General features: G+C 46.8%; 2 protein-coding genes and 1 pseudogene across 4 annotated transcripts in view; 2 read left to right on the forward strand and 1 right to left on the reverse strand.

Moving 5' to 3' along the window:
- Window positions 1-541, forward strand: part of Sptan1 (spectrin alpha, non-erythrocytic 1) — a 75,164-nt gene extending 74,623 nt beyond the window's left edge. For all 3 annotated transcript variants that reach the window (XM_027943338.3, XM_071601011.1, XM_027943361.3), the window contains one exon: window positions 70-541. In XM_027943338.3, the coding sequence (XP_027799139.1) occupies window positions 70-195 (126 nt within the window). In that variant the 3' untranslated portion in view covers window positions 196-541. The remainder of the gene's footprint in view (window positions 1-69) is intronic.
- Window positions 538-17,821, reverse strand: Dync2i2 (dynein 2 intermediate chain 2). Its single transcript, XM_027935487.2, has 9 exons — window positions 17,522-17,821; window positions 8,569-8,817; window positions 3,488-3,597; window positions 2,923-3,080; window positions 2,374-2,483; window positions 1,807-1,974; window positions 1,458-1,690; window positions 1,065-1,222; window positions 538-854 (listed from the first exon to the last, which is right to left on the reverse strand). The coding sequence occupies exons 1-9, from the start codon at window positions 17,804-17,806 to the stop codon at window positions 616-618; spliced, it is 1,710 nt and encodes a 569-aa protein (XP_027791288.2). The 5' UTR covers window positions 17,807-17,821; the 3' UTR covers window positions 538-615.
- On the forward strand, window positions 6,689-7,070 carry LOC114099137 (prefoldin subunit 4 pseudogene; annotated as a pseudogene).
- Window positions 17,822-26,232: the final 8,411 nt, after the last annotated feature.

Here is a 26,232-nt window from a genome sequence, read left to right on the forward strand (position 1 = left end):
ACTGGCCCTGCCTAGACCAGCCCAGCTTCGGCTGGCAGGTGGGCTGAGCCCATGTGTGTCTCCCTCCAGAACCTGACCCGGGAACAGGCCGACTACTGCGTCTCCCACATGAAGCCCTATGTGGACGGCAAGGGCCGCGAGCTCCCCACAGCCTTCGACTACGTCGAGTTCACCCGCTCACTCTTTGTGAACTGACCCCCTGCTCCCCACTGGCCCGGCTCCCACCGCTTGCCCTGCCGGGCCCTGCTGCATGTCAACTCCTCTGTGCTCTTGAGGACAGTGTTCCTTCCCAGTGTGACCACAGCCTGTGCTTAGCTTGGGTGAGACTTAGTTAAAAATGGTGCTTTAATAAATAAACCGCTTCTGGTCCAGCCACCATCACCGGGCTTCTGTGGGACCAGCCCCATGTCTGAGCAGCTGCCCGCATTCCGACATAGAAGGTCCAGGCAGCCGGCTCGCTCCTTTCATGTGCTCTCTCCCTCCCCCAGATGATTTCCTTTTCATGTAAAAGACAAATAAAGACTTGACTTCTCCCCCTGAACGCTTTGCTCCTCTTTATTCAGCTCACACCAGAAACAGCTCGACCGCCTCATCCCACTGTGACCCTTGTGCCCCTCAGGTGGCCACCTCCGCTGCCAGCTGGTCCAGGTCTTCTGTTTCTCGGGGCCCCTGTTCAGTGAAGGCAGTGCTTAGCTGCCACACCTTCACCGTGCCCTTGGCATCACCAGCAGCCAAGAGCTGGGTCTGCTGACTGTTGAATTCCAGACAGTAGACGGGGCTTCCGTCCTGGGTCTGCACAATGGACACTGTGGGTTTCTGGGAGCTTTTCTGGAGATCAAACAGCTGCAGGTCACCTGCAGGGAGAAGTTTGGACATTAGAAGCCACAGCCCAGAGCAAGGCTGCTGCAGATGCTCAGTGCTCCACCCACCCCTGCCCCGTGGAGGGCTACAGTTGGGGTTTAGGGAGGATAATTGTCCTCACTCTACTCGCAATGTCCCCAACACAATTCCAGGTCCCAGTTATGTCCATAACACCACTTAGAGGTTTGGTCGACTTCTCCTACCTTCCCCAGAAGCAGCTGCAAAAACCAGGGGGCGCACAGGGGACCAGCGCACAGCAAAAAGATACTTGTGGGACAGCTGCAGTGAGGTCAGGGGTTGGGCCTGCAGCACAGAGTACAGGTGGATGTGGCCGTCTGTCCCTGCGCTCAGGAAGAGATTCCTAGATGGAATGGAGGGCAGAGGGGATAAGGGAATTGGCCTTGTATGGGGCTGGCACCTGCCACCAGACTCTTCCTGAGCCATGAGCTCACGAAGACCCCCGGGCTCCCTGAACAGGTGATTTAGCAGAGAGGACAGTTCCTGGGACTCAAATGGGGAACCAGCAGAACGCAGTTGCTTGAAGCAGCTGTCGCCCGGCCTGGTGGGCTGGAGGGCAGTGGCCCGGCCTCCTGTACCTGTGGAAGGGGGAGTAGCTCACGGAGTAGACAGGGCCCCCGTGCGGGGAGAAGGTGAACTGCGCGGGCGCCCGCAGGGGCACCGAGCTGGGCAGCCGGGTGAGGGCCGCCTCTTCTGCCGCCAGGGAACACTTGAGTGGGAAGCCGCCTTCCGTGCCCACAATGAAAAGGCTGGAGTCAAAGCTGGAGAAAGCCACCGCCGTGGCACCCACCTCCGTCTCACCCCGGGAAGGCTGTGGAGAGGTGGCAACAGTGGGGTCAGAGCCGAGGGCCTCGAGCCCACTGACCCAACAGCAGTGGGCCAAGAGGAGGGCACACAGGCCCTCAGGGACGTCCCCAGGCTGCCTACCTTCTTCAGCTTGGTGCTTCGCGGCAGCTGCTGGGCCACCAGGGCGAAGCCCTCCGTGAGCTGCAGCTGGCCTGCCCCCGCCCCCTGCCACAGCAGCATCTTCCCGTCCCCTGCCGCACTCAGCAGCCGGAAGCGGTGGCTGTACCGAGGTTCCTGCAGCCAGAGGACCTGAGATGACAGGGTGGGGGCAGGGTGGGGAAAGACAAGCTTGCCCAGTGGCCCACTTCCAGGGGCAAAAAGGGACGGCACGGGGGAGGAGTTCTGGGCGGCGCGCGGGGGGGGGGGGGGGGGGGCAGACGCGCCAGGGGGGCAGCCGTGGAGGGTTCCGAGCTCCTCCCAGGCCGAAGGCCCGCTGGGCCACTCAGGTGTAGCACCTGCCTAGAAGGCTGGCTGGGAACAGCACGAGGCCCCAGGGCACTCCCACTGGTGAAGTGCTTCTGGGACCACCCAGGGCAGCTGTCCAACTGCCAACTCCCTATGACCTCCCTTCTCTGCTCAAGGTCCACTGCCTCCCAGGGAAGGTGGGAAGCCGCTGCCCCCCTGCCCAGCAACCTCCCGCACCCTGACCTGGCACACCGGGTCCGTGTGGGAGTCATCTGTCAGGCCTGTGCGCCAGAGCAGTGGGTCCTCAGAAAGGCTCAGGTCCCACACCAGCACCTCGCCACTATATAGCCCTCCTGTGGGGACCATGGCTGCGCGTCAACTTGGCCCTCCCCAGAGCCCAGCTTACCGGCCTGAAAATCCTCAAAGGGGACATCCTCAGTCCCCCCTCACTGTACCCCAGGGAGCCTGCCCCACAGCAAGCTGAGGCCCTGACCTGGCCATCCACCCCCCAGCATCACCCACCCTCAGCAGCACACACTGGCCCCTGTCACAGCTGAGAGCTGCCCAGGGTGCCAACCTCTTTGGGCCTCCAATCCTGCCTCTGCACAGCTGCCGTGTCTCCTGTCCCAGAGATGCCCCTTCCGCCAGGTTCCATACCACATGTCTCCCCAGAGGGCCCAGCGGACTCCAGACTACACCCAGGTCAGGCAGCCCAGGTGGCCCAGCCAGGCCCCAGCCAGGCCCAAGGCGGAGCCCGGCAGGGGGAGGCGGTTGGCCATGGGCGGGGCTCACCTGCAATGTGGGAGGGCTGGGTGGGGTGGAAGGCCAGGCTCAGGACGGCACTGGGCACCTCCACCACTGCCGACGGCTGCCGGGGGTTCAGGCCTCGCCGGTCCAGGTTCCAGGCACACACGTAGGACTTGAGAGTGCTCCAGTCCCCATCATCCAGCCTGCAGAGGGACGTGCCTCAGTGGCTCCCAGGGCTCCTGTCACGGCCTTCACCTCCCCACACTCTAACCCCAAACAAATTCGCCTGTGTCCCTCCACACCCAGGCAGCCTACTCTGGGTACCCGAGTGGCACAGGTTCCTCCCAGACACCCAGGGAAGGGTCCCCAGGCACTGAAGAGAGGCCTGTGCAGCGGCAGGATGGGGCCCTTGGACAGCGGACACCAGGCCAGAGAAACAGCTGGTGAGAACAGACGACCACTGCCTGAGGCATGGGCTCTCCGTTGCTCCCCACCTCCCGCTTTTTCCTCCAACCCAATGCTAGCCCTGGGTGGGCAGTCTCAAGGAGACCCCAGAATGGCTGAGCTTGGGGCCTCTCATGGCCTCCTGCCTGCCTCAGCTGCCACTCACCGACCATAGGCACAGGCCAGCACTGACCCAGTGGCATTCCAGGAAACACTGGTCACATGCAGACCCTGCCCTTGTGCTGGGGGGTAGCCCAGGGTGTGCAGACAGGACACCTGCAGAGAAAAGCCAACCCTAAGTCCCAAGCCTTCCAGCACGTGGTCTCATGGCCACCAATGAAAATCACAGCTGTGTTTGGGTAGCCCAAAGCCCTAAAAGTTATTCAAGTCCACTTCCCAGGCCTCAAGAAACACAGAAACCTCCCCCTGGGACCTCTCCTAACAGGATCCTTCAGAACCTGGAAGGCAAGCCTGAGAACCAAGGCTGACCCTGGTTCTAGGACAGAGCTGTGGCCACACTCACAGGGCCCTGCGCTCCAGCCCTGGAGCCGGTAGGTGTGGACGGCTGCACACCACGGGAGCATGCTCCGCGTCACTGAGTGAGACACCTAAACAGGGCTCAAATCGTCAGTTCTGTTCTGTGTATTGGGTTTTGTTGTTGTTGTTGTTGTTGTTGTTTAATTTTTTGGTACTGGGGATTAAACTTAGGGGCGCTTTACCACTGAGTTACATCCCCAATCCTATTTATTTTTCATTCCAAGACAGATGTTTGCCAAGCTTTTTTAGCGCCTTATTAAATTGCTGAGGCTGGCCTCAAAGTGTGTTCTCTCTCTCTCTCTCTCTCTCTCAGGCCCTTGTTTCTTAGCCCATCATGCTGGAGCAGCAAAGGAGATTGTCACAAACGTATTGCCAACAAATACCACTGAAAAGTTTCCCATCTCTCACCCTCCTGGTCCCAGGTATGGACACTACCCTGTGTAAAATACAAAGTCTATAAGAAACCCTACAGCGAGCACCCCATGCACTGCTAGAGCCGTGGTGTGGCTGCTACAGAAAACAGCGGAGTCACCCAAAGGCCATGCATCCTGGAAATTCTACTCCTGGGTACAGACCCTAGGGGGACAAAAGATGCCAACTGCAAACAATGTGTACACAGGTCTGGCACAGTGGTGCACACCTATAACCCCAGTGACTTGGGAGGCTGAGGCAGGAGGATCACAAGTTCCAGGCCAGCCTCAGCAACTTAGCAAGGCCCTAAGCAATTGAGTGAGACCCTGTCTCAAAAAATAAAAAGGGGGCTGGGGTTGTGGTTCAGCGGCAGAGCACTCACCTAGAGCAGGTGAGGCACTGGGTTCAATCCTCAGCACCACATAAAAATAAATAAATAAAAATAAAGACATTGTGTCCACCTACAGCTAAAAATTAATTAATTAATTAGAAGGGCTGGGAATGTGGCTCAGTGGTTAAGCACCCCTGGGCAAGAGAGAGAAAGAGAGAGAGGGGAAGGAGAAAGGGAGGAAAAAGAAGGGCTGCAGGCTTGCCCAGCATGCACAAAGGCCCTGGTTCCAGCCCCAACAACAGTCATAATACCAACCCACTTTGGGAATAAACAAGAACTGGCTCAAGAACAGAAAAAGTCAGAAGAGGAAGAGACTCACTGTAGTTTTGCCAGATCATGGCCAGGTTTAAAGGCATTCCCCTGCCCCACGTTAGGGAATGCTACGACACTGGGGGGCCATCAGGAAACTGACACACCCCATAGTTGTTCAAATGGTGCAGCCCAACCTCCCACCTGGTCACAAGTCACTGGAACACAAATTTTTAAAAAATTTATTTTAGTGTTGATGAATCTTTATTTTTTCTTTATTTGCGGTGCTGAGAATCGAACCCAACATCTCATGTATTCGAGGCAAGTGCTCTACCACTGAGCCACAGCCTAGCCCTGGAACACAAATTTCTAGATGTGGAGCTGCTGCCTAGACAGTGCACCAACAGCAGACCCAGATATAGGATGGTGTGTCTGACAGTGGGACAGAAAGTCAAAACTCCCCAACAAGAACCGCTCTGGTGGGCTGGAGCTGGGCTCAGTGGTGGAGTGCCTGCCTCACACATGTGAGCCCTGGGTCTGATCCTCAGCACCACATAAAAGTAAACAAATACAAATCAAGATATTATGTCCATCTACAACTAAAAAAATTAAAAAAAAAAAAAAAAGGACTGCGCTGGTGAACCGGAAGGGTGTGTACGCTTCGTCAATGTGACCAAAATAACTGACAACAGCAACTTAGAGAGGAAAAGCTTATTTTGGGATCACAGTTTCAGAGGTCCAGTCCCTGGTTGGCCAACTTCAATGCTCTGGACCTGACATGAGGCGGGATGTCATGGCGGAAGGCAAGGAGGACACAGTCTGCAAAGACGTGCCCCGCCTGCCTGTAGTTACCACCAGTGACCCATTCACCTTATCAGTCCATCGAAGGACTAATCTGCTGACCAGGCTGCAGCCCTCCTCCTCCAGACATTCCTACCAAATCACATCTCATACCCAACCACAACAAAGGGTCACACACAAAACAGAAAGTGCTCTCACATTTCAAAGGTACTTGATGACAAGAGAAAAGCTACATGACTGTACCACAGAAGAAACTCCAGGGGTCTGTGAGCCAGTGCCACCTTGCACTGTCTGCACCCAGCACGTTCCGCATTTCTGCAACGACTGAGTTGGCCATGATGACAGGCATTGCTTTCAACGTCAGAAAAGAATTATAATTAAAAATTAGGGGCTGGGGACACAGCTCAAGTGGCAGAGTGCTTGCCTCACATGCATAGGCCCTGGGTTCAATCCCCATCACCACAAAAAAAAGAATAAACAAAAAATTAGACATCAGGCTGGGGATATAAGTGGTAGAGATCTGCCTACCATGTGGGAGACCCTGGGTTTGGTTCCTAGCACAACAAAAAACAATGTAAATAAAAATTAGATAACTAGGGTGCAGCTCAGTGATAGCTCAGATTTAGCATACTTGAGACTGCCTCCTTCCTCACACATACAGAAATATCTAAATAAGGTGTTTAGACTTAACAAATTAGATAAACTTTTAGTTGGGCATGGTGACGCACACCTATAATCCCAGTGGCTCCGGAGGCTGAAGCAGGAGGATCGAGAGTTCAAAGCCAGCCTCAGCAATGGCAAGACACTAAGCACCTCAGTGAGACCCTGTCTCTAAATAAAATACAAAATAGGGCTGGGGATGTGGCTCGGTGGTTGAGTGCCCCTGAGTTCAATCCCTGGCACACACACACAAAAAAAGAAAAATAGATTAGATAGTTTTAAGAAAGGGAAGAAGGGGCTGGATGGTGTGGTTTCAAGATGGCGGCCACAATGAAGAAGGCAGCTACAAATGCCAATATTATTTTTGAAGATCAGCAAAAGATAAACAGATTACACAGAATATGAGCAGAATCACAGAGCTAACAGAAGAAATAACTGGAAAATTTAGAAGATTCCTGTGAGGACATTATGTGTGCAGAGAATGACCACTTAATGATACCTTATCAAATTGGGGATGTTTTCATTAGCAATTCTCAAAAAGAATCACAGGAATTTAGAGGAAGCAAAGAAAAATTTGCAAGAAGAAACTGATGCCTTGGAATCCGGATTGGATTCAATTCAATGCGTGTTAGCAGATTTGAAAGTTCAGTTATATTCAAAATTTGGCAGCAACATAAACCTTGAAGCTGATGAAAGTTAATCATTTTATAATACTTTTTTTGTTTAATTAACTTGAATATTGTTTAAAATGATAATTTTCCTTCTTCAAATGACATGGAAAGAAAATTTTTCTCTCTTTATTTTTTAAATATTATTTTAATTGTTGCTAGACCTCTATTTAATTAATTTATTTATTTTTATGTGGTACTGAGAATCGAACCTAGTGCCTCACACATGCCAGGCAAGTGCGCTACCGCTGAGCCACAGCCCCAGCTCAAAAATTTTCTCTTTTGGGGCTGGAGATGTGGCTCAAGCGGTAGTGCGCTCGCCTGGCATGCGTGCGGCCCAGGTTTGATCCTCAGCACCACATACAAAGATGTTGTGTCCGCCAAGAACTAAAAAATAAATAAATATTTTTTTTAAAAAATTTTTTCTCTTTTAAAGTTTCATTTATTTAATGGAAATTTACCTGTTTTCACATGTCTTGCTTATTTTATATTTAAAACAGAAAGTATCTGGGCTAGGGTTGTGGCTCAATGGTAAGCGCTTGCCTAGCATGTGTGAGGCATTGGGTTAGATACTCAGCACCACATAAAAATAAAACAAATAAAATAAAGGTATTGTATCCAACTACAACAACAACAAAAAAATATTTTTAAAAATCCAAACAGTTTAAAATAAATAAATAAAATAGTATTCAAGCTGGGCGCAGCGGCACACAGCTGTAATCCCAACAGCTCAGGAGGGGAACATGTAGTTAGTAGTTCCCAACTTTTGCTACACATTCTAGCCTGTCCCAGAATAAAATATAGGGCTGAGGTGGTGGCTGAGTGGTGGAGTATCCCTGGGTTCAGCCCTCAGTACAAAAAAATATATATTAATCTACATATTTTGCATAACAATATCAAGTTTAGGGGCTTTATGTCACGTGATTAAAATCAGCTAAGCAACCATCCAAAAAAACAAAAAGAAAGGGAAGAAGGGAGGCCAGTGGAGAACAGGAAGGGGGTCAGGGGAGGATGCAGGGGAGGGAAGGAGGAGGTCCTAGGGAATGAAACTGACAGGTCGGTTCATCCTGAAAAGTGGCTGCCCTCTGGTGTCCATTTCCCCAGCCAGAAAGTGGAAAGAGGCTGATGGCACCTATTCCAAGGGTATCATCAAAGGCTCAATGATTTAGTCTTAAAAAAAACTTGGTTCAGGCTGGATATGGTGGCACACGCCTGTAATCCCAGCAATTTGGGAGACTGAGGCAGGAGCACCACAAGTTCCAGGTCAGCCTCAGCAATTTAGCTACGCCCTCAGTAACTTCGCGAGACCCTATCTCAAAATAAAACCTAAAAAAGCTGGGGTTGTAGCACTTGGCAGAGCACCCAGGGCTCAATCCCCAGTAGCAAAAAACAAAATTGTAGCACCTGGAGAAAGCGCTTGGTGAACACGGGCTGCTACCAGTACTATTGCTACTGGGTGCCACTACTCAAGACCTAAAACCCGCTGAGGGGACTACACGCAGGGGCACAGCCCAGGCCCACCAGCCCTACCGTCTGCTGTGGTTCAGTCCAGTTCACCTCGAAGCCATCAAAGGCATGGCTCTGCCAGTTCTTGTTTAGTTCTCGGATGACCATGGCCTCCACCCTCCGGAGAAACGCTGCCAGCCGTGAGGTGTCATGCTGGGACATGGGCAGCACAGTCACTGGCACGGGGGCCTCCGTCTGCACCTGGGCATCTGCCTGCTTCCGGGCCTGGACGGATGCGTCGGCAGTGGCAATGCTGGCCGTCTGGCAACCCTTCTAAGGCACAGAGCAAATGAGCATCACTACCCAGCGCCCTTGCCTCTCCAGGTCCCGGGCCTCTAATCACTTTTGTGCCCAGTATATCCCCCTCCTCTTGTAACTAGTCCCTTTCTTAGGGGGAGCCCACTGTGTGGCTAGCGTTGGAGATGACCCCCTACCCTATGTTCCCTGAAATACATGACCTTCAGGCAGCTAATCAGAGCACTTCCCTGGCCAGTGATTGGCCAGGGGTGGCCACGTGACCCAAGCTGGCCAGTGGGAGCCTGTCCCAGGACTTTCATTCAGAGGCAGGAGTGCCCTTTCTGAAGATGCCAAAAGCTTCGAGAACCACATCATTTCAGCGCCAGCAGCAGCTGTGGCAAGCACCTCAGGTCACCCCACTGACACAGGCTCGCTCTCTCCACTGGCAAGGGCCCTCCTGAAGGATGCCTTACGCCCAAGTGACCAAGGAAAGCAGGTATATCTGAGGTGAGCTAGTTGATGAAAGGCAGGCGGGACTCCCTGTGGCCATGCTCTCCATCCTGCCACCTGTCTCCTCTTCCTTGTCGCCATTTGGCTGGGAACAGATAGCACATCAGAGCAGAGGCCAGCCTCCCTCTCCTCTACACACATGGAGTCTGGGGGTAGTAACTGCTGCAATCATGTCGTCCACGGAGGCTCTGCTCACAGGGCCCCCACACAGGCTCAGTGGGCTCAGAGGCAGGCCAGGCCCATCTTACTGAAGGAAGGGGGCTGGCCAAGCCGGCAGCTCTCCTTAGAATCAGCACACTCAGCAGGGATGCCCTCCTCTCCCTCCACACTGCTCCGTGTCTCCTGGTCAGCCGGGCCTACCACCAGAAGACCAGTCTGATCAGTTTCAGTATCCTCAGCCCTTAGAATGAATCAGCACACAGAACACGGGCTGGGGTTGTGACTGGGTGGTAAAACACTTGCTGAGCATGTGTGAGGTGCTAAGGTTCGATCCTTAGCACCAGATACAAATAAAATAAAGGTATGCAGCCAGGCACAGTGGTGCATGCCAGTAATCCCAACGGCTGGGGAGGCTGAGGCAGGAGGATCTCAAGTTCAAAGCCAGCCTTAGCAACAGTGAGGCAACTCACTGAGACCCTGTTTCTAAATAAAAATTACAAAATAGGGCTGGGGATGTGGCTCAGTGGTCAAAGGCCCCTGAGTTCAATCCCCCATATAAAATGAATAAAAATAAAAATAAAAAAGCTATGCTGTCCATTTCCAACTACAAAAAAAGAATTTAAAAAAAAAAAAACCCACTCATTGCGCATCTAGAGCCTGGCCCCATCTGGGTACTCAGCACAGAGCAGGAGACAATATGCAAGACCCTGTGTCCCAGGCACTTTCACAGGAGTAGGAAGGACAAGTAACAACATGGAAACGTCCCCAAAAGCAAATAGAGCTCAGTGCACACAGAGGTACTGAGATCTGGGGGATAGTGGGGGAAGCTGTCTGAACAGGTTGGTGGGAGCAGGAGGCTTTGGGCGCTGTGCTTGCACTGAGATGTGAAGGAGCAGGAGCTGCCAAGCTGAGCTACCAGGCGGAGCTGCGGGGAAGAGTTCTGGGCTGGGGCCAAGGGGCCAGAGCAAAGTCTTAGGTAGAAAAGGGATGCATGTGGCTCAGCCGCAGAGCGCCTTCCTGAGGCGGAGTGCCTGCCTGATGTGAAAGGCCCTGGATTCCAGCACCAGCAAACAAAAACCTCAGGTAGATAAGGACTGTGCTCAGAGGAGGCTGAGGCAGGAGGATCACAAGTCCAGCCTTAGCAACTGGGAGGCTCTAACCACCTCAGTGAGACCCTGTCTCTAAATAAAATACAAAATAGGGCTGGGGATGGGCTCAGTGGTTGAGTGCCTCTGAGTTCAATCTTTGGTAACTGCTCCCCGCAGGGAAAAAAAAACAAACAGTCTAGCCAAGCACAACAGCTCTGGTATACACACTTGTAATCCCAGATCCTCAAAAGACTGAGGCAGAAGGATCACAAGTTCAAGGCCAGCCTCAGCAACTCAGCAAGACCCTGTCTCAAAATACAATAAAATCTGTAGACACTCAAAAATGTTGAGAACGGGAGCTGGGATTGTAGCTCAGCGGTAGAGCGCTCACCTAGCATGTGCAGGGCCCTGAGTTCGATCCTCAGCGCCACATAAAAATAAAATAAAGGTATTGTGTCCAACTACAACTAAAAAAACAAAATATTTTTTTAAAAAATGTTGAGAACCCAGGATTTAATTCTGCCTGAAGCCACAAACCCCATCTTAAAAATAGACAGACTCCAGCAGGGGGTGCCAGACACTGCAGAATCCAAACAGGCCAAAGCTGCAGGAAGCCAGGATGAGGGAGGGCCTCCTTAACCAAGCCCCAGAGCCATTCCTGAGCAGCCCAGGCCTGCCCCCCGGGGAGGAAGTGTTTCAGTTCACCACTTTCTGGGAGCCTCTGGGTAACAGAAGAGACCCACTGCCCCCTGCAGGGAGTTGAGTTAGCCCTGGGAGACCACCTGTCAGTCCAAGATACACCCCAATGAGGAAGAAAAGCCCTGGAGGGACAAAGTGGGAATAGCTGCATCCTGAAGGCCCTTGACCCCTTAAGAGAATACTTAAAACTGATGAAGACGGTCGGGCTCAGTGGCACACACCTGTAATCCCAGTGGCTCAGGAGATTAAGGCAGGAGGACCACAAGTTCAAAGCTAGCCTCAACAACTCAGCAAGGACCTAAGCAACTTGGTGAGACCCTATTTCAAAATTAAAAAGGGCTGGAGATGTGACTCAGTGGTAAAGCAGCCCTGGGTTCAATCCCTAGTACCAAGAAAATCAACAATAAACTTAAATGATTAAAATAGCCAGGGGCTGGGGATGTGGCTCAAGTGGTAGAGCACTCGCCTGGCATGTGTGAGGCAATGGTTTCGATTCTCAGCACCACATAAAAATAAAATAAAGATATTGTGTCCACCAAAAAAAAAAAAAAAAAGAAGAAGAAGAAGAAGAACTAAAAAAATAAATATTTTAAAATAAATAAATAAATAAAATAGCCAGGCTTAAGGGCTGGGGTTGCAGCTCAATGGTAGAGCACTTGCCTAGCACGTGCGAGGCCCTGGGTTCGATCCTCAGCACCACATAAAATATTAAATAAGTAAAATAAAGGTATTGTGTCAACTACAACTAAAAAATATTTTTATTAAAAAAAAAAAAAAGCCAGGCTTAGCAGCACCTGTAGTCCAGACTACTCAGGAAGCTGAGGTGGGAGGATCACTTGAGTCCAGGAGTTTGGAGCCAGCCTACACAACATAGCTAGAATCCCATCTCAAAAAAATAAGAATAAAAAATTTGGCATGGGCATGGTGGCGCACACCCATCAGCTTGGGAAGCTGAGGCAGGAAGATCTCAAGTTCAAAGTTAGTCTCAGCAAAGGTGAGGCGCTAAGCAACTCAGTAAGACCCTGTCTGTAAATAAAACACAAGAGTTCAATTCCCAGTAGCAAAAAAAAAAAAAGGAATAGAAAATTTTAGGGCTGGGGTTGTGGCTCAGTGGTAGAGCACTTACCTAGCATGTGTGAGGCAACTGGGTTCAATCCTCCACACCACATAAAAATAAATAAATAACAGTATTGTGTCCATTTACAACCAAAAATATTAAAAATAAAAATAAAGGGACTGGGGATGTGGCTCAAGCGGTAGCACGCTCGCCTGACGTGCAGCCCGGGTTCGATCCTCAGCACCACAAACAAAGTTGTTGTGTCCGCTGAAAACTAAAAAATAAAATATTTTTAAAAAATTCTCTCTCTCTCTCTTTAAAAAAAAAATAAAAATAAAAAAATTTTAAAAAGTGTTATGTGTATTTTACCACATAACTTTTTTTTTTTTAGAACCAGGGATTGAACCCAAGTATGCTTTACCATTAAGCTACACCCCTAGTCCTTTTAATTTTTTATTTTGAAACAGGGTCTCAATGAGTTGCTTTGAGCTTCACAGTTGCTGAGGCTGGCCTTGAACTCAAAATCCTCCTGTCTTGGCCTCCATTTTTTTTTTAAGGCACCACACAATCCAACAGAATCTCTTTTTTTTTTTTTTTTTAAACTTTCCTTCTTTTTTTTCTTTTTTTTAAAGAGAGTGAGAGAGAGAGATTTTTTTTTTTTAAATATTTATTTTTTAGTTCTCAGCGGACACAACATCTTTGTTTGTAGGTGGTGCTGAGGATCGAACCCAGGCCGCACGCATGCCAGGCCGAGCGCGCTACCGCTTGAGCCACATCCCCAGCCCCCCAACAGAATCTCAATCATGCTTTGGCTAGTAGGATGCATTAAGTTAGTAGTTCTCAACTTTCGCTACACATTAAAATCACTTCAGGAGCTTTTATAAAACCAGTTTCCCGGGCCGCTCACTTATCAGCCAAGCTAGAATCACTGCAGGTTGAACACAGGTGTGTTTTCCAGAACTCTCCAGGGCCTGCCCTCATTAGCCACACTGAAAAAGTGAGGGATTGGTTAGGAGCCCTCCAGTTCAGACACTCAGAAGCCCCTTCATAAGATCAGCACTGTGCCTTCAAACTGCTTGCTGACCAGCAATCTCATTTAATCCCACAAGAAAGACTAATACTTTGCAGAGGAGCCATCACATGACTGGCCCAGGCCCAAGCCCCTTGTAAGAATCTGCACCCTCAAATTTCACCTCAAACCAAGGCTCAGGACTTGTCCACCTGTGAACATATCAGGATAGGGTAAGAAAAGCCAGACTATTAACATTTTTTGAAATTTATTACTGAGTCAGTCATGGTGGTACACACGTGTAATCCCAGGTATTTAGAAGGCTAAGGCAGGATCACAAATTTGACACCAACCTTGGCAACTTAACTAGATCTACCTCAAACTAAAATTAAATAAATAAATAAAAGGGCTGGGGGATGTAGTTCAGTGGCAGAGTACGCTGGGTTCAATCCCCAGTATCACCAAAACAAAAAAACCTATAACTAAAACATAGAAGTACGTTTTGGTATTGCACTTCTACATAAACCAACCAACCAAAGAGTGAAGTTTGACTTTTTCCAGAGGAACATAGCAAATTAAAAAAAAAACAGGGCCGGGGTTGTGGTTCAGGGGTAGAATGCTTGCCTAGCATGCATGAGGCATGGGTTCGATCCCTGGCACCACATAAAAATAAAAAAATTAAAAATAAAAGTATTAAAAAAAACATGCAAAAATTTAGTTACAACTCATTACAGAATTAATTGATAATAAGTAAAAATTAAGGCTGGACATGGTGGCACACACCTGTAATCTCAGAGGCTTGGGAGGCTGAGGCAAGTTCAAAGCCAGCCTCAGCAATTTATTGAGGTCCTAAGCAATTCAGCGAGACCCTGTTTAGAAATAAAATTTTTTTAAAAGGCTGGGACAGTTAAGGGCCCTTGGATTCAATTCCTGGTACAAAAAAAAAAAAAACCTATTTTACTTTTTATTTCTTGCAACATTGGGGTTTGAACCCAGGCTTTCCACATGCTAGGCAAGTCTTCCATCACTGAACTAACTATATCCCCAGAATTCCCCACAAAATTTTTTAAACACATAAAATGTCAGGATGTAGTAAATGGAAAAAATGCATTCACAAAATACTATGCACAAAGGCCAGGCACACACAGTGGCACACACCTGTGATAACAGCATCTTAGGAGGCTGAGACAGGAGGATTGTGAGTTCAAAGACAACTTTAGCAAAGGCAAGGTGCTGAGCAACTCAGTGAGACCCTGTCTCTAAATAAAATACAAAATAGAACTGAGATGGGTCTCAGTGGTTGAGTGCCCGAGTTCAATCCCCAGTACCAAAAAAAAAAAAATATACTATGCACAAGGCTAGGAATTTAGTTCAATAATAAAGTGCTAGGGCTGGGGATGTGGCTCAAGCGGTAGCGCGCTTGCCTGGCCTGGATACGATCCTCAGCACCACATGCAAACAAAAATGTTGTGTCCGCGGAAAACTAAAACTAAAAATATATATATAAAAAAATTCTCTCTCTCTTAAAAAAAATAATAATAAAGTGCATGCCTAGCATGCATGAGACCCCAGGGTCAATGCCCAGTTTCAAAAAAGAAAAAGAGCAGTATAATTCCATCAAAAAGGGAAGGTAGCGGGAAGATGGGCCAAAAATAGGACAAATAAAATGGATGGAGTGATTTTTATTTATTTATTTTTTTGCCTATCCAGATTTTTTCTAAATTTTGGACATAATTCACTGTTATAGACAAAAAAAAAAAAAACCTTAATTTGGAAAAAAGCAACTAACAACTTTTTCTGACGCTTGCAGCATTTGTAAAACATGATAATCTTCAATAGGACAGGAGAGGACAGCTGTGACTCAAGGGAATCTCCCTCATAAATGCAAACCTTTCTTTTTCTTTGCTATTAGGGATGGAACCCAGGTGCTTTACCCCTGAGCCATGCCCCAAGCCCTTTGAGGTTTTCTTGGTCCCTGAAACTGACCTCAAACTTGTGACCCTACTGCCCAGCTCCCTTCCAGGCTACAGATGGTAGAGAGGCAAGTCTTTACACCCCAAGTGTCAGGGTCACTTAAAACTTTTTGGCCATACCAGGGATTGAACCCAAGACCTCATGCATCCTAGACAAGAGCTGTGCCACTAAGCCACCTTGCAGGCTTTTTTATTATGAAACAAAAGTTTTGCTAAGTTGCCCAGGCTGGCCTCAAACTTGCACTCCTCCTGCCTCAGTCATCCCAATAGCTTGAATTACAAGTGTGTACCACACACTCTATCTACAAGAAAATTAACAAGCCTCAATCTCATTATCTGAAGAAAAAAAAAAAAAAGGTGTTAGACTGAATAAATGATTCCCAACCTGGAATCTTCTAAAATCTGAATCATCAGCAAGCAAAAGCTATTTTGAGTATTTTGAAAAGGTCAGTACATGAATCATACATTTACCTATGAATTGGATGGGCAGATTGAACTAAAATGACCATGGCCTTTGCTTTTAACTAGAACCATTCCTACCCAGCATGGCACAGTAGAAAGCTTGGAAGCCAGAGCAGAGTCTGACTTGACACCTGCAGATCTTTAGGCATCAGTCAAGAAGACAAGTTCACGGAAACCCTACTGGTATTGGTAAGGATCTACGCTATCTGCAGATTCAACAATCTAAGTTTTTTTCTTCTGGGAAACATGCAGCACCCTGCAAACCAGCTCATTTTCATTCAAATGAAAAATCTACCTCCTGGGCTGGGGTTGTGGCTCAGTGGTAGAGTGATCACCTAGTGTGTGCAAGCCCTAGGTTCAATCCTTAGCACCACATACAAAAAAAAATAAAGAAAGAAGCCAGACATGGTGACACAGGCCTGTAATCCCGGCAGCTTGGGAGGCTGAGACAGGATGATCACGAGTTCAAAGCCAGCCTCAGATATTTAGTGAGGTGCTAAGCAGCTCAGTGAGACCCTGTCTGTAAATAAAATACAAAATAGATCTGGGAATGTGACTCAATGGTTGAGAGCCCCTGAGTTCAATCCCTGGTACCAAAAATAAATAAATAAATAAATAAAGATATTGTGTCCAACTACAACTAAAAAAATAGATTTTAAAAAAGAAAATAGGGGCTGGGGTTGTGGCTTGGCAGTAGAGCACTCGCCTCGCACATGCAAGACCCTGGGTTGGATCCTCAGCACCATATAAGAATAAATAAGTGAAATAAAGGTATTGTTTCCAACTACAACTAAAAAAATAATTCTAAAAAAAGAAAATATACAGGGCTGGGGTTTTGGCTCAGCAGTAGAGCGCTTGCCTAGCACATGCAAGGCCCTGGGTTCAATCCTCAGCACCACATAAAAATAAATAAAATAAAATCGAGGTATTGTGTCCAACTAAAAAATAAATATTAAGAAAAAAGAAAATATATATCTTTAGAATGATCTCCATGGCCCTACTTACCCTCTCTGACCTCACCTAGGACCACTCTCTCCTTCCCTCAGTACTCCCAGCCCCATTTTTTCCTAAAACAGATCAACCAACACCTCAGGCCTTTTGCTTTTGTCATTTGTTCTGCTTGCTCTGCTTCATCCCAGTACAGACACTGGCTGACTTTCCTGTGAGTCTTTGCTCAATGTCACTCATTCTGCAACCCACCCTCCCGCTCCCCAGCAGTCCCTTAGTCGCTGTTTTTTGTCCATGGCACTGTTCACCTTCTAACATAACTTATTTATTACATAAATGGTGTATGTTCTATTCTCTGCAACCGCCCCACGAAAAATCCAAGAGAGATCCGTCTCCTTCGCTGAGGATCCCAGGTGCAAGAACAGCTCCTGCTCGCGTCAAGCGGTCCAAGTCTGCGCCCAGCCCTCAGCTCAACAGAGAGCCCGTTTTGTGTGCTTTTGATTAAACAACTAGAAGACCAATTTATCTAGACATTAACATGCAGTTTGGTATTTAAAAAAAAAAAGAAGAAAAGAAAGAAAAAAAAAAGAAAGAGAAAATAAAAAGTTTGAAATGCTTCAACATCGTCATTTGCGCAAAACCCTTCAAAACGTAGGATCCTTGGAGTTTTGTTAAGTTCTTGTTTTCAATGAAAGACTGGTCCAGGAGCATCCCCCAGTCAGTTTTTGAGGATTAAAATATAAAAACAAAACGGTGGGACGTCAGAAACTCTGGGGGTCGCATTCCGCCCCGGCCTTCCCGCCCGCGTCGCCCGGCGTGGGGTCCGCGCCCTCACCGTCTCCCCGCGGATGCCCTGGACGCCCCTCCATTGCGAGGGAACCGACGCCACGCCCAGGGTCTCGTCCTGCAGCGGCCCCGGGCGCCCGGGCCCCTCGGCGCTCGCAGCCCCGCCTGTCGCCAGCACCGCGGCTCCCCGCTTCCCGCCGGGTGCAGCGGCCCGAACTATTCGCGCGTTGCCGTGGTAACGATCCCTCCCTCTCGCGCCGGCGCAGTCGGAATGACCTTCGATCCCCGCGCTTCCGGGAGCGGAAAACAGGGGAGGTGAAACTGATGGCGCCATTTTTGGACTGGTCACAGCGACTTCCCTGCTGCTAGCAGAAAAAAAAAAAGGGTAATTCTTCTCAGCTGGCGCGACAAGTGTGGTTGGTTTTGGATATCCTGTTCCCAAAAGGGACATCTTGGGGCAGGCGCAGCCACTCTTGAACAAAATGAAGTACGGAAGTGAGCACGGATGCCAGGCTCAAAGATGGCGCTGAGCGGCCTGGCGCAGAAGAGAGAGCGAGGTCTGCGGGAGCCTGCGGGAGCGGCAGTCTCAAAGCCGGCTCAACTGCCAGCAGAGCCAAGAACCAAGCCGCTCGAATTGGCGGCCATTCTGAATCCAGTTACTCATCCTCTTGTCCTCAGTTTCTTCCTGAATAGAATGATGATGAAAAATTGGCATATGCGAATTCCAAGTGGGGTTGGAAAGTTGGGAGACGCAAATGAGGAAGTACACCAAAAATAAATGTTAAACCGAATTTGAGGACATATCTACTGGAGTTGGGGGTGCTCACTTACTGGGTATCTACTAGGTATCGGGCAAAGAGCCTGCCGCATTATGTATATTTATCTTAAGTCCTCACCCTAAGCAAGCAACTGTTCTTTTTGCTTTTGCAGAGCTGGGGGTAGAATCCAATGCTTCCTGCATGCTAAGCAAGCACTGTATCACAGAACTACACCAATCTCCCCATCTCAACTTCTATTTATACATCTGTCTCATGAGGGAGCTAATGGTCAAAGATGAAACTGTCCCAAGATTCCACTCTGGCTGGCCTGATCCCAAAGCTACATTCTGAGCCTCTGAGCAGAAATTCTGTAGCAAGGGCTCTAGGACTCTTTCCTCCCAATCTCAGAGATGATAACCAGTTATAGTTCCTTGTTCGTCACCCAGTGACAGGGTCCTCATTAGGACCCTGTTCCAGCCAAGAACCTCAAGACAAATTAGATTATCAACACTGGAAAAACTGAAATAAAAACATTTTCTTAGAAAGTAGAACAAAAGCCGGTGCGGTGGCAAACGCCTGTGATCCCAGCGGCTTGGGAGGCTGAGACAGGAGAATTGCGAGTTCAAAGCCAACCTCAGTAGGGTCGGGGCACTAAGCAACTCAGTGAGACCCTGTCTCGAAATAAACTACAAAATAGGGTTGGGAATGTGGCTCAGTGGTCTAGTGCCCCTGAGTTCAATCCCTGGTACCAAAAAAAAAAGAAAGTAGAACAAGACAAAATTCTCATTGTGAGGCCCTCTTAAGCCTAAGAAGAATTTGCGAACAACAAGGATTCCAAAACATCACACTCAAAAAGAAGCTCAAGACTATGAGAGTAGGGAAACCTGTGACTGCCTCTGCCTTTCAAGAAGCCTGGGGAGAAATTTGTCCTCTTTTGGCACCTCTTTAGTAGCTTTCTATCCTTAGTTTTTTAGCTGGAAAATGAGTCTAGGAAGAGACCTGCTATACCTAACCAAGAGGAGGAACATTTCAGTAAGAGAAGAGTAGTCCAAGGTATTCAGTGTCACAAACAACTCACTGAAGATATGGCCAGGGCTAGGGATGTGGCTCAGTGGTGGAGTTTGTGCCTAGCTTGTGTGGGGCCCTAAATGTGATCCCCAGTACAGGGTGAGCGGGAAGGCCAGAAAATAGTTCAATCTCTGAAATTGGCATTTTAGGTGATATCTGGTAGATATTAAATTTCAGTAGAGTAGTAACAGACAAAAGCCAGGTCAAAGAATGAAAGTAGAGAAAGTAATGGGACTTCATTTGGAAGTTAAAGACAGCAAGTGTGGATTCCATCTCTTGGGCCCCCTTCTTCCTCCGGGAGAAGTGTTTTCTGCTGTCCTTTAATAAACTTGTGCTTTCCACACTGACCTTGCCTGGGTGTGCTTCTCTGGTGTTATACTTCAACATTGGGGAAGCAAGGACTCCTCACCAGTACACAGCGGTAACACTGTTATCCGATGAAGTGAGGATTTCTGCCCTTTATTGTGTTCTAGGCTTCCTTTGTCCTCCTGCCTTTCTTCTTATTTTTCTACTTTCTGAATCCTTGACTAGACCCAGAACTAGGCCAAGAAATTCTTGGTGTGGTGGCCCAAAGGTAGGGAACAGGTGGGCTGCAGGGGAAAGGGCAGGACAGAGAGCCAAGACAAATGAACAACCTTAAAGCTTCCTGTAAAGAGGGGCAATTCTTGGGACAAGTTATCTTGGTTACAGATGAAGGGGTGAGGTTCTTGACAAGGGTAAAAGAAGCATTCTGAGAGAGTTAAAATTTCTTCTCTTATAGGACAGTCTCCAACTGGTTGGAATCACTCAAAATTGGTCTTCTTGATCTTGCCGGACTTAAGTTATCTATCTGTACTGACTGCCTGTCTAATTCTGGCTTCATGAACACATTTGCTTTTCAATTTTCAGTGTTTTTTTCTACAATTTAACACTGCAAAAAAAAACAAAGAAAAAAAGAACCATTAAATCATCAAGGAAAACAATTAATGGAATGCCTTTGGGCCCCATCCCCTCAGTCTCAGGACCGTCCCTCAGCATTCCTGCTTTTTTTCTGCCAGGGTCACAGAAAGCACCTGGGGTCACTGTGTTAAGATGATGAGAGTCACAGCCTCAAGAAAGGGTGCTTTTGTACAGTGATTCTGAATAAATAGTGAAGGAGAGAGCAGGGCTCAAAAAAAAGAAAAAGAAAAAAGACAGCAAGTGTGAGGGTAAACTGATAAAATCTGATTTGAGAATGATTTAGTGTCCTCTTCAATTAAGACATCCCACTTCTTAGCAGGAGTCCTTGGTGAACACCTGTAATCCCAGTGGCAGGGGAGGCTGAGGCAGGAAAATCACAAGTTCAAAGCCAGCCTCAGCAAAAAACAAGGCACTAAAGCAACTCAGTGAGACCCTGTCTCTAATAAAAATACAAAATAGGGCTGGGGATGCAGCTCTGTGGTCGAGTGCCCCTGAGTTCAATCCCCAGTACCAAAAGAAAAAAGAAAAGAGAAAGAAAGAAAAGAAAAGAAAAAGAAGAAGAAAAGAAATCCCACTTCTGCAAATTTTCCGGAGTCAACAATTGCACATTTGTGCCAGGCATAATACCACATATTTACAACCCCAGCTGCTTAGGAGGCTGAGGCAGAAGGATGGCAAGTTCAAGACCTTTCAATACCCTGTCTCAAAATATAACATAAAGGGCTCAGTGGTAGAGCGCCCTTGGGTTCAATCCCCTGTACTGGAGAAAAAAAAAAAAAAACAATTGCGGATGCAGATGTTGAGCCCCAAGGACACTCAACAACAATACTATCATTTATGATGGTATTATGTTTATGATAGTAAAATACTGCATGCAGGATGGGAGGTATAGCTGAGTGGTAGAGCCCTTGCCTAGCATGCCCTAGCCCTTTGTTCAATTCCTAACACTGCCAAAAAAGAAATAAAGTACTTCAGACAGCATAAATGTCCAAGCAGACTACTGGCGTACAACAGATATTTATTAAATATGTGTGAATTATTTGAATGGTAGGCATTTGATTATCACTGACATATACAGAATCTCAGATGGCCATTGAAAGGGTTAGTGTATGGATGATGAAATGTGGCAAAATATTTGCCAAAGATTAAAAGTTTGTTAAATAGAATCTGCATATAGGAGTATCCTCTTTTTCTTTTTTCTTTTTCTTTTTTTTTTTTGTACCAGGGATTGAAGCCTGGTGTTCTCTCTTCTGTGCCAGGCCGCTCAGAGGCATTTGACTACTGAGCCACATCCCCAGCCCTATTTTGTATTTTATTTAGACACAGGGTCTCACTGAGTTGCTTAGCACCTCACTTTTTGCTGAAGCTGACTTTGAACTTGGCAATCCTTCTGTCCCAGCCTCTAGAGCCTCTGGGGCCAACATGCCTGGCCTTTTTCTTCTTTTCTTGGGGTGCTGGGAATTTAACCCAGGCCTTACACACACTAAGCAAGCCCTCTATCACTGAGCTACTTGAGTAGCTAGGATTAGAGGAGTACTCCATTGCACCCTGCTATGCTATTTTATCCAAGGGACATGAGTGTCTACTGATTTTTGAGTCTCCAGAGGTCTTGGAACTAATCCCCTATGAATGCTGAGGGTACAACTGTATGTACATACACATACATACATAATAAATACACATACACCTACATGATTGGCCATCCAAATAAATTTAGTCAGTCTTCCTCCAAGTTGCCTCCAATGTATCAGGGGCTGTGACTGCCTCTGCCCTTCAAGAACTTAAGGGTGACCTACAATAAGATAGTTTGGAGGGATGGGGATATGGCTCAGTTGGTAGAGTGCTTGCCTCACATGCACAAGGCCCTTGGATTCAATCCCCTGTACTTATCCCTGGGTTCAACCCCCAGCACCACAGGGGGGAAAAAAAAAGTTTGTAGCCAGATATAGTAGCACATGGCACATGCATGCAGTTCCAGCTACTCAGAAGACTGAGCAAGAGGCATACGTTCAAGGTCAGTCTCTGCAACTTAGCAAGGCCCTATCACACACACATACACACACACACAAAAGAAAAAAAAAAAAAAACAGAGGTGATGTAGCTCAGTAGCAGAGCACTCCTGAGGTTCAATTCTCAGTACCAGAGAGAGAGAGAGAGAGAGAGAGAGAGAGAGAGATCAGTACAGGGCACAGGCTGTAGGTAAGAGCCCCTCTTTCAGTTGGGAGATCAGGAGAGAGCTTCTGGGTTGAGATCTGCAAAAAGAGAAATCCACTGGGCACAGTGGCGCACACCTGTAATCCCAGCAGCTCAGGAGACTGAGGCAGAAGTGTAACAAACTCAATGTCCTAAGCAACTTAGTGAGACCTTGTGTAAAATAAAAAATAAACTGCACATATGATAGTGGTCCCGTGGGATTATAACAGAGCTGAAAATTTATGGGCTGGTGACATCAGAGCTGTTTTAACATATTTATTTATCTATTATATTTTGTGAGACAGAGTCTTGCTATGTGACCCAGGCTCATCTAGAATCCCTGAGCTCAGGCGACCCTCCCAACTCAGCCACCTTCCATTTTAACATCTTAGTGCAACTTACACACTGTTGGTGGTAATTCTGGTGTAAAGAAACCAACTGTAGGGGGCTGGGGATGTCTGGCATGCATGTGGCCCGGGTTTGATCCTCAGCACCACATACAAAGAAAGATGTTGTGTCCGCCGAAAACTAAAAAATAAATATTAAAAAATTCTCTCTCTCTCCCTCTCTCTCTCTTTTAAAAAGAAAAGAAAAAGAAACCAACTGTACTGCTAGTCCTATAAAATGTAGAACAGCTGGGCTCTGTGGCACTCACTTAAATCCCAGCAACTTGGGAGGATGAGTCAAGAAGTTTCGAAGTCTGGGCCCCCCAGTATCAGCAAAAGCCAGTCTCAAAATTTAAAAGGGTGAGGGAGCTGGGGTTGTAGCTGACTGATAAAGTGCCCCTGAATTCAATCCCCAATATCCCACCCAAAAAGTATAGCCCATGCAATTATATTATGTACAGAAAATAATACCATGCCTTTTATCATTATTTTAATTGGTTTAGCTGATATCTAGTGATGACTATCTCTATGCTCAGGAACAAACCCAGAACCTTGAACACACTAAGCACTTGCTGTACCACTGAACTACACCCTGAGCCCTGACTGTATTTTCAAAAGACCTCAAGCTGCAGAGTGGAGAATGAGTTGTGAGCAACATAGATTCCCTCAGCTCAGGCAGTCCTACAAGTTCATTACCTCGAAGGTGAGCTCTGGGACTTCCCTGGTGATATCTTTTATGCTCTGAAGTTTAAGACCCCCTCCACCCCCCCCACCCCCGCTTTAATTTTATTTATAAATTTTGGTACTTGGTTGGAACTGGGGTGTCATGCATGAGGCAACTGATCTACCACTGAGCTATAATCCTGGCCCATATTTATTTATTTATTTATTTTTGTCTTTTTTTTTGGAACTGGGGGTCGAACCCAGGGCTTTGCGAATGCAAGGCAGACGCTTTGCCACTGAGCTACATCCCAGCCCCCATATTTATTTTATTGTATTTTTTAATTGACACATAATATTTGTACACTTATGGAATAACACCTTTTTTGTTGTTGTTGTTATTACTAGGGAATGATTCCAGGGGTGTTTAACCACTGAGCCACATCCTCAGCCCCTTTTTTGTATTTTATTTAGCTGAGTTACTTCGGGACTTGCTAAATTGCTGAGGCTGGCTTTCAACACTTGATCCTCCTGCCTCAGCCTCAGCACCCCCACACACTCACACCCCCATTACAGGTTTATAGACATGCACCACTATGCCCACCTTTGGAATCACATCTTTTAAAGAGAAAAACTCCTCACAAATACTCTCTATAAACTAAAACCTATGTCTAACAATGTATATCCACACTACTTGGAATTCCAATTCATTCTTTTTTTTTTTTCTTTTTAACTCTAACAGCTTTATTGAGACATACTTCATGTACTGTGCAGTTCATCCATTGAAAGTGTGCAGTTCTAGGATTTTCAGTATACTCACAGAATAACACGACCATCACCACAATCAGTTTTAAAACATGTTCATCACCCCAGTAAGAAATCCTGTTCCATCAATTCACTCTTAATGACCTGCACTGAACTTGATGTCTGCCCATAGATTTATTTGCACCATTTCCTCAAGTCTTTTAGAATTTTATTTATATCTAGTAAAGTTTTTTTTTATTTGTACCAGGGATTGAACCCAGGGGTGCTTGTTTAACCACTGAGCCATACCTTACATCCCTAGCCCTTTATATATATATATTTTTTTTTTGGGTGGGGGAGGTGCCAGGGATTGAACTCCAGGGCACTCAACCACATCCTCAGCCCTATTTTGTATTTTATTTAGAGACAGGGTCTCACTGAGTTGATTAGTGCCTCGCCCCAGCCAAGGCTGGCTTTGAACTAGTTATCCTCCTGCCTCAGCCTCTGGAGCTGCTGGGATTATAGGTGTGTGCCACTGAGCCTGACAGTAAGGACATTTTAAATGGTCACTGTTGAGGCTTAGTAAAATAAATAATAGCACATTTACCTAACAAAAAGATAACGCAGCAATGAAAAATGTCATTTATATATAACATTGTAAAAATTTGTTGAAGACAGCTGGGTCCAATGGTATAATCCCAGCAACTCAGATAGCTGAAGCAGCAGGATCACAAGTTCAAGGCCAGCCTGGGCAATTTAGCAAGAACCTGTCTCAAAATTTAAAATAAAGGGTGGGGAGCATTAGAGAAGAATAGAGATAATTTAAATTTGATTGAGGGGAAGTAGGGTGGGGATAGGAAAGATAGTAGAATGAAACAGACATTATTACCTTATGTACATATACAACTGCACTACTGATGTGCTTATACAAACATGTACAATCAGAAAAATGAAAAATTAAACTCCATTTATGTATGATTATTAAACTGCAAAAATTTCTACTGTCATGTATAATTAATTAGAACAAATTTTAAAATTTTTTTCAATAATAAAAACAGCTGGGGATATAGTTCAGTGGCAGAGCACTCCTGGGTTCCATTCCTACTACCAAGAAAAAAAAAAGTAGTTAAAAAATGTTAGTGGGGATGCTGGGTTGTGGCTCAGAGGTAGAGTGCTTGCCTACCACGTGTGAGGCCCTGGGTTCAATCGTCAGCACCACATAAATAAAATAAAGATATTGTGTCTGACTACAACTAAAAAGTAAATATTAAAAAAAAAATGTCAGTAGGGGCGCTGGGGATATAGCTCAGTTGGTAGAGTGCTTGCCTTGCATACACAAAGCCCTGGATTCAATCCCCAGCACTTCAAAAATAAAATAAAAATGTTAGTGGGAAATATTATACTAACAAAGAGTTTTATACTATAATCCCTTATTTATTTATTATTTATTTAAACTGAGGATTTAACCCAGGGAAACTTTGCCACTGAGCTATATCCCCCAATCCATTTGCTTTTTATTTTGAGACAGGGTCTTGCTAAATTGCTGATGCTGGCCTCAAACTTGTGATCCTTCTGCCTCAGCCTCCAGAGTCACTTGGATTACAGGCGCATGCCACCACACACAGCCATTTTTCTTTTTTTTTTTTTACAGTGCTAGGTATTGAACGCAGGGCTTCATTGGTGGACAAGCTCTACCACTAAGCTACACCCCCAGCTTTTATAATCTTCATTTTTAAAAATGTCCATTAGGGTCTGGAAATATAGTTCTGTGGTAGAGCACTTGGTTAACATGACAAAGGCGCTGGGTTTCATGCCCAGCACCATGGGTGCACAGGCACACACACACACCAACACACACACACACAAATGTACATGAGCCAGTTGCAGTGCCACTTGTTTGTAGTCTCAACAATTCAGGAAGCTGAGACAGGAGGTTTGCATGATCCCAGAAGTCTGAGGCTACCCTGGCAACATTGCAAGATCCTGTCTCTTGAGGAAAAATAAATAAATAA

This window comes from Marmota flaviventris, chromosome 13 (genome assembly GCF_047511675.1).
Source record: "Marmota flaviventris isolate mMarFla1 chromosome 13, mMarFla1.hap1, whole genome shotgun sequence".
Classification (NCBI taxonomy): domain Eukaryota; kingdom Metazoa; phylum Chordata; class Mammalia; order Rodentia; family Sciuridae; genus Marmota; species Marmota flaviventris.

What these genes read in the sequence shown, in the direction of transcription:
- Dync2i2 (XM_027935487.2), bottom strand. Translation starts at nt 17,806, where the DNA reads ATGGCGCCATCAGTTTCACCTCCCCTGTTTTCCGCTCCCGGAAGCGCG. An exon ending in GGACTGAACCACAGCAGACG is followed by an intron (nt 3,598 to 8,568) that starts GTAGGGCTGGTG and finishes TTTTCTCTGCAG; the next exon opens with GTGTCCTGTCTGCACACCCT. An exon ending in CCAGCCCTCCCACATTGCAG is followed by an intron (nt 2,484 to 2,922) that starts GTGAGCCCCGCC and finishes TGGTCCCCACAG; the next exon opens with GAGGGCTATATAGTGGCGAG.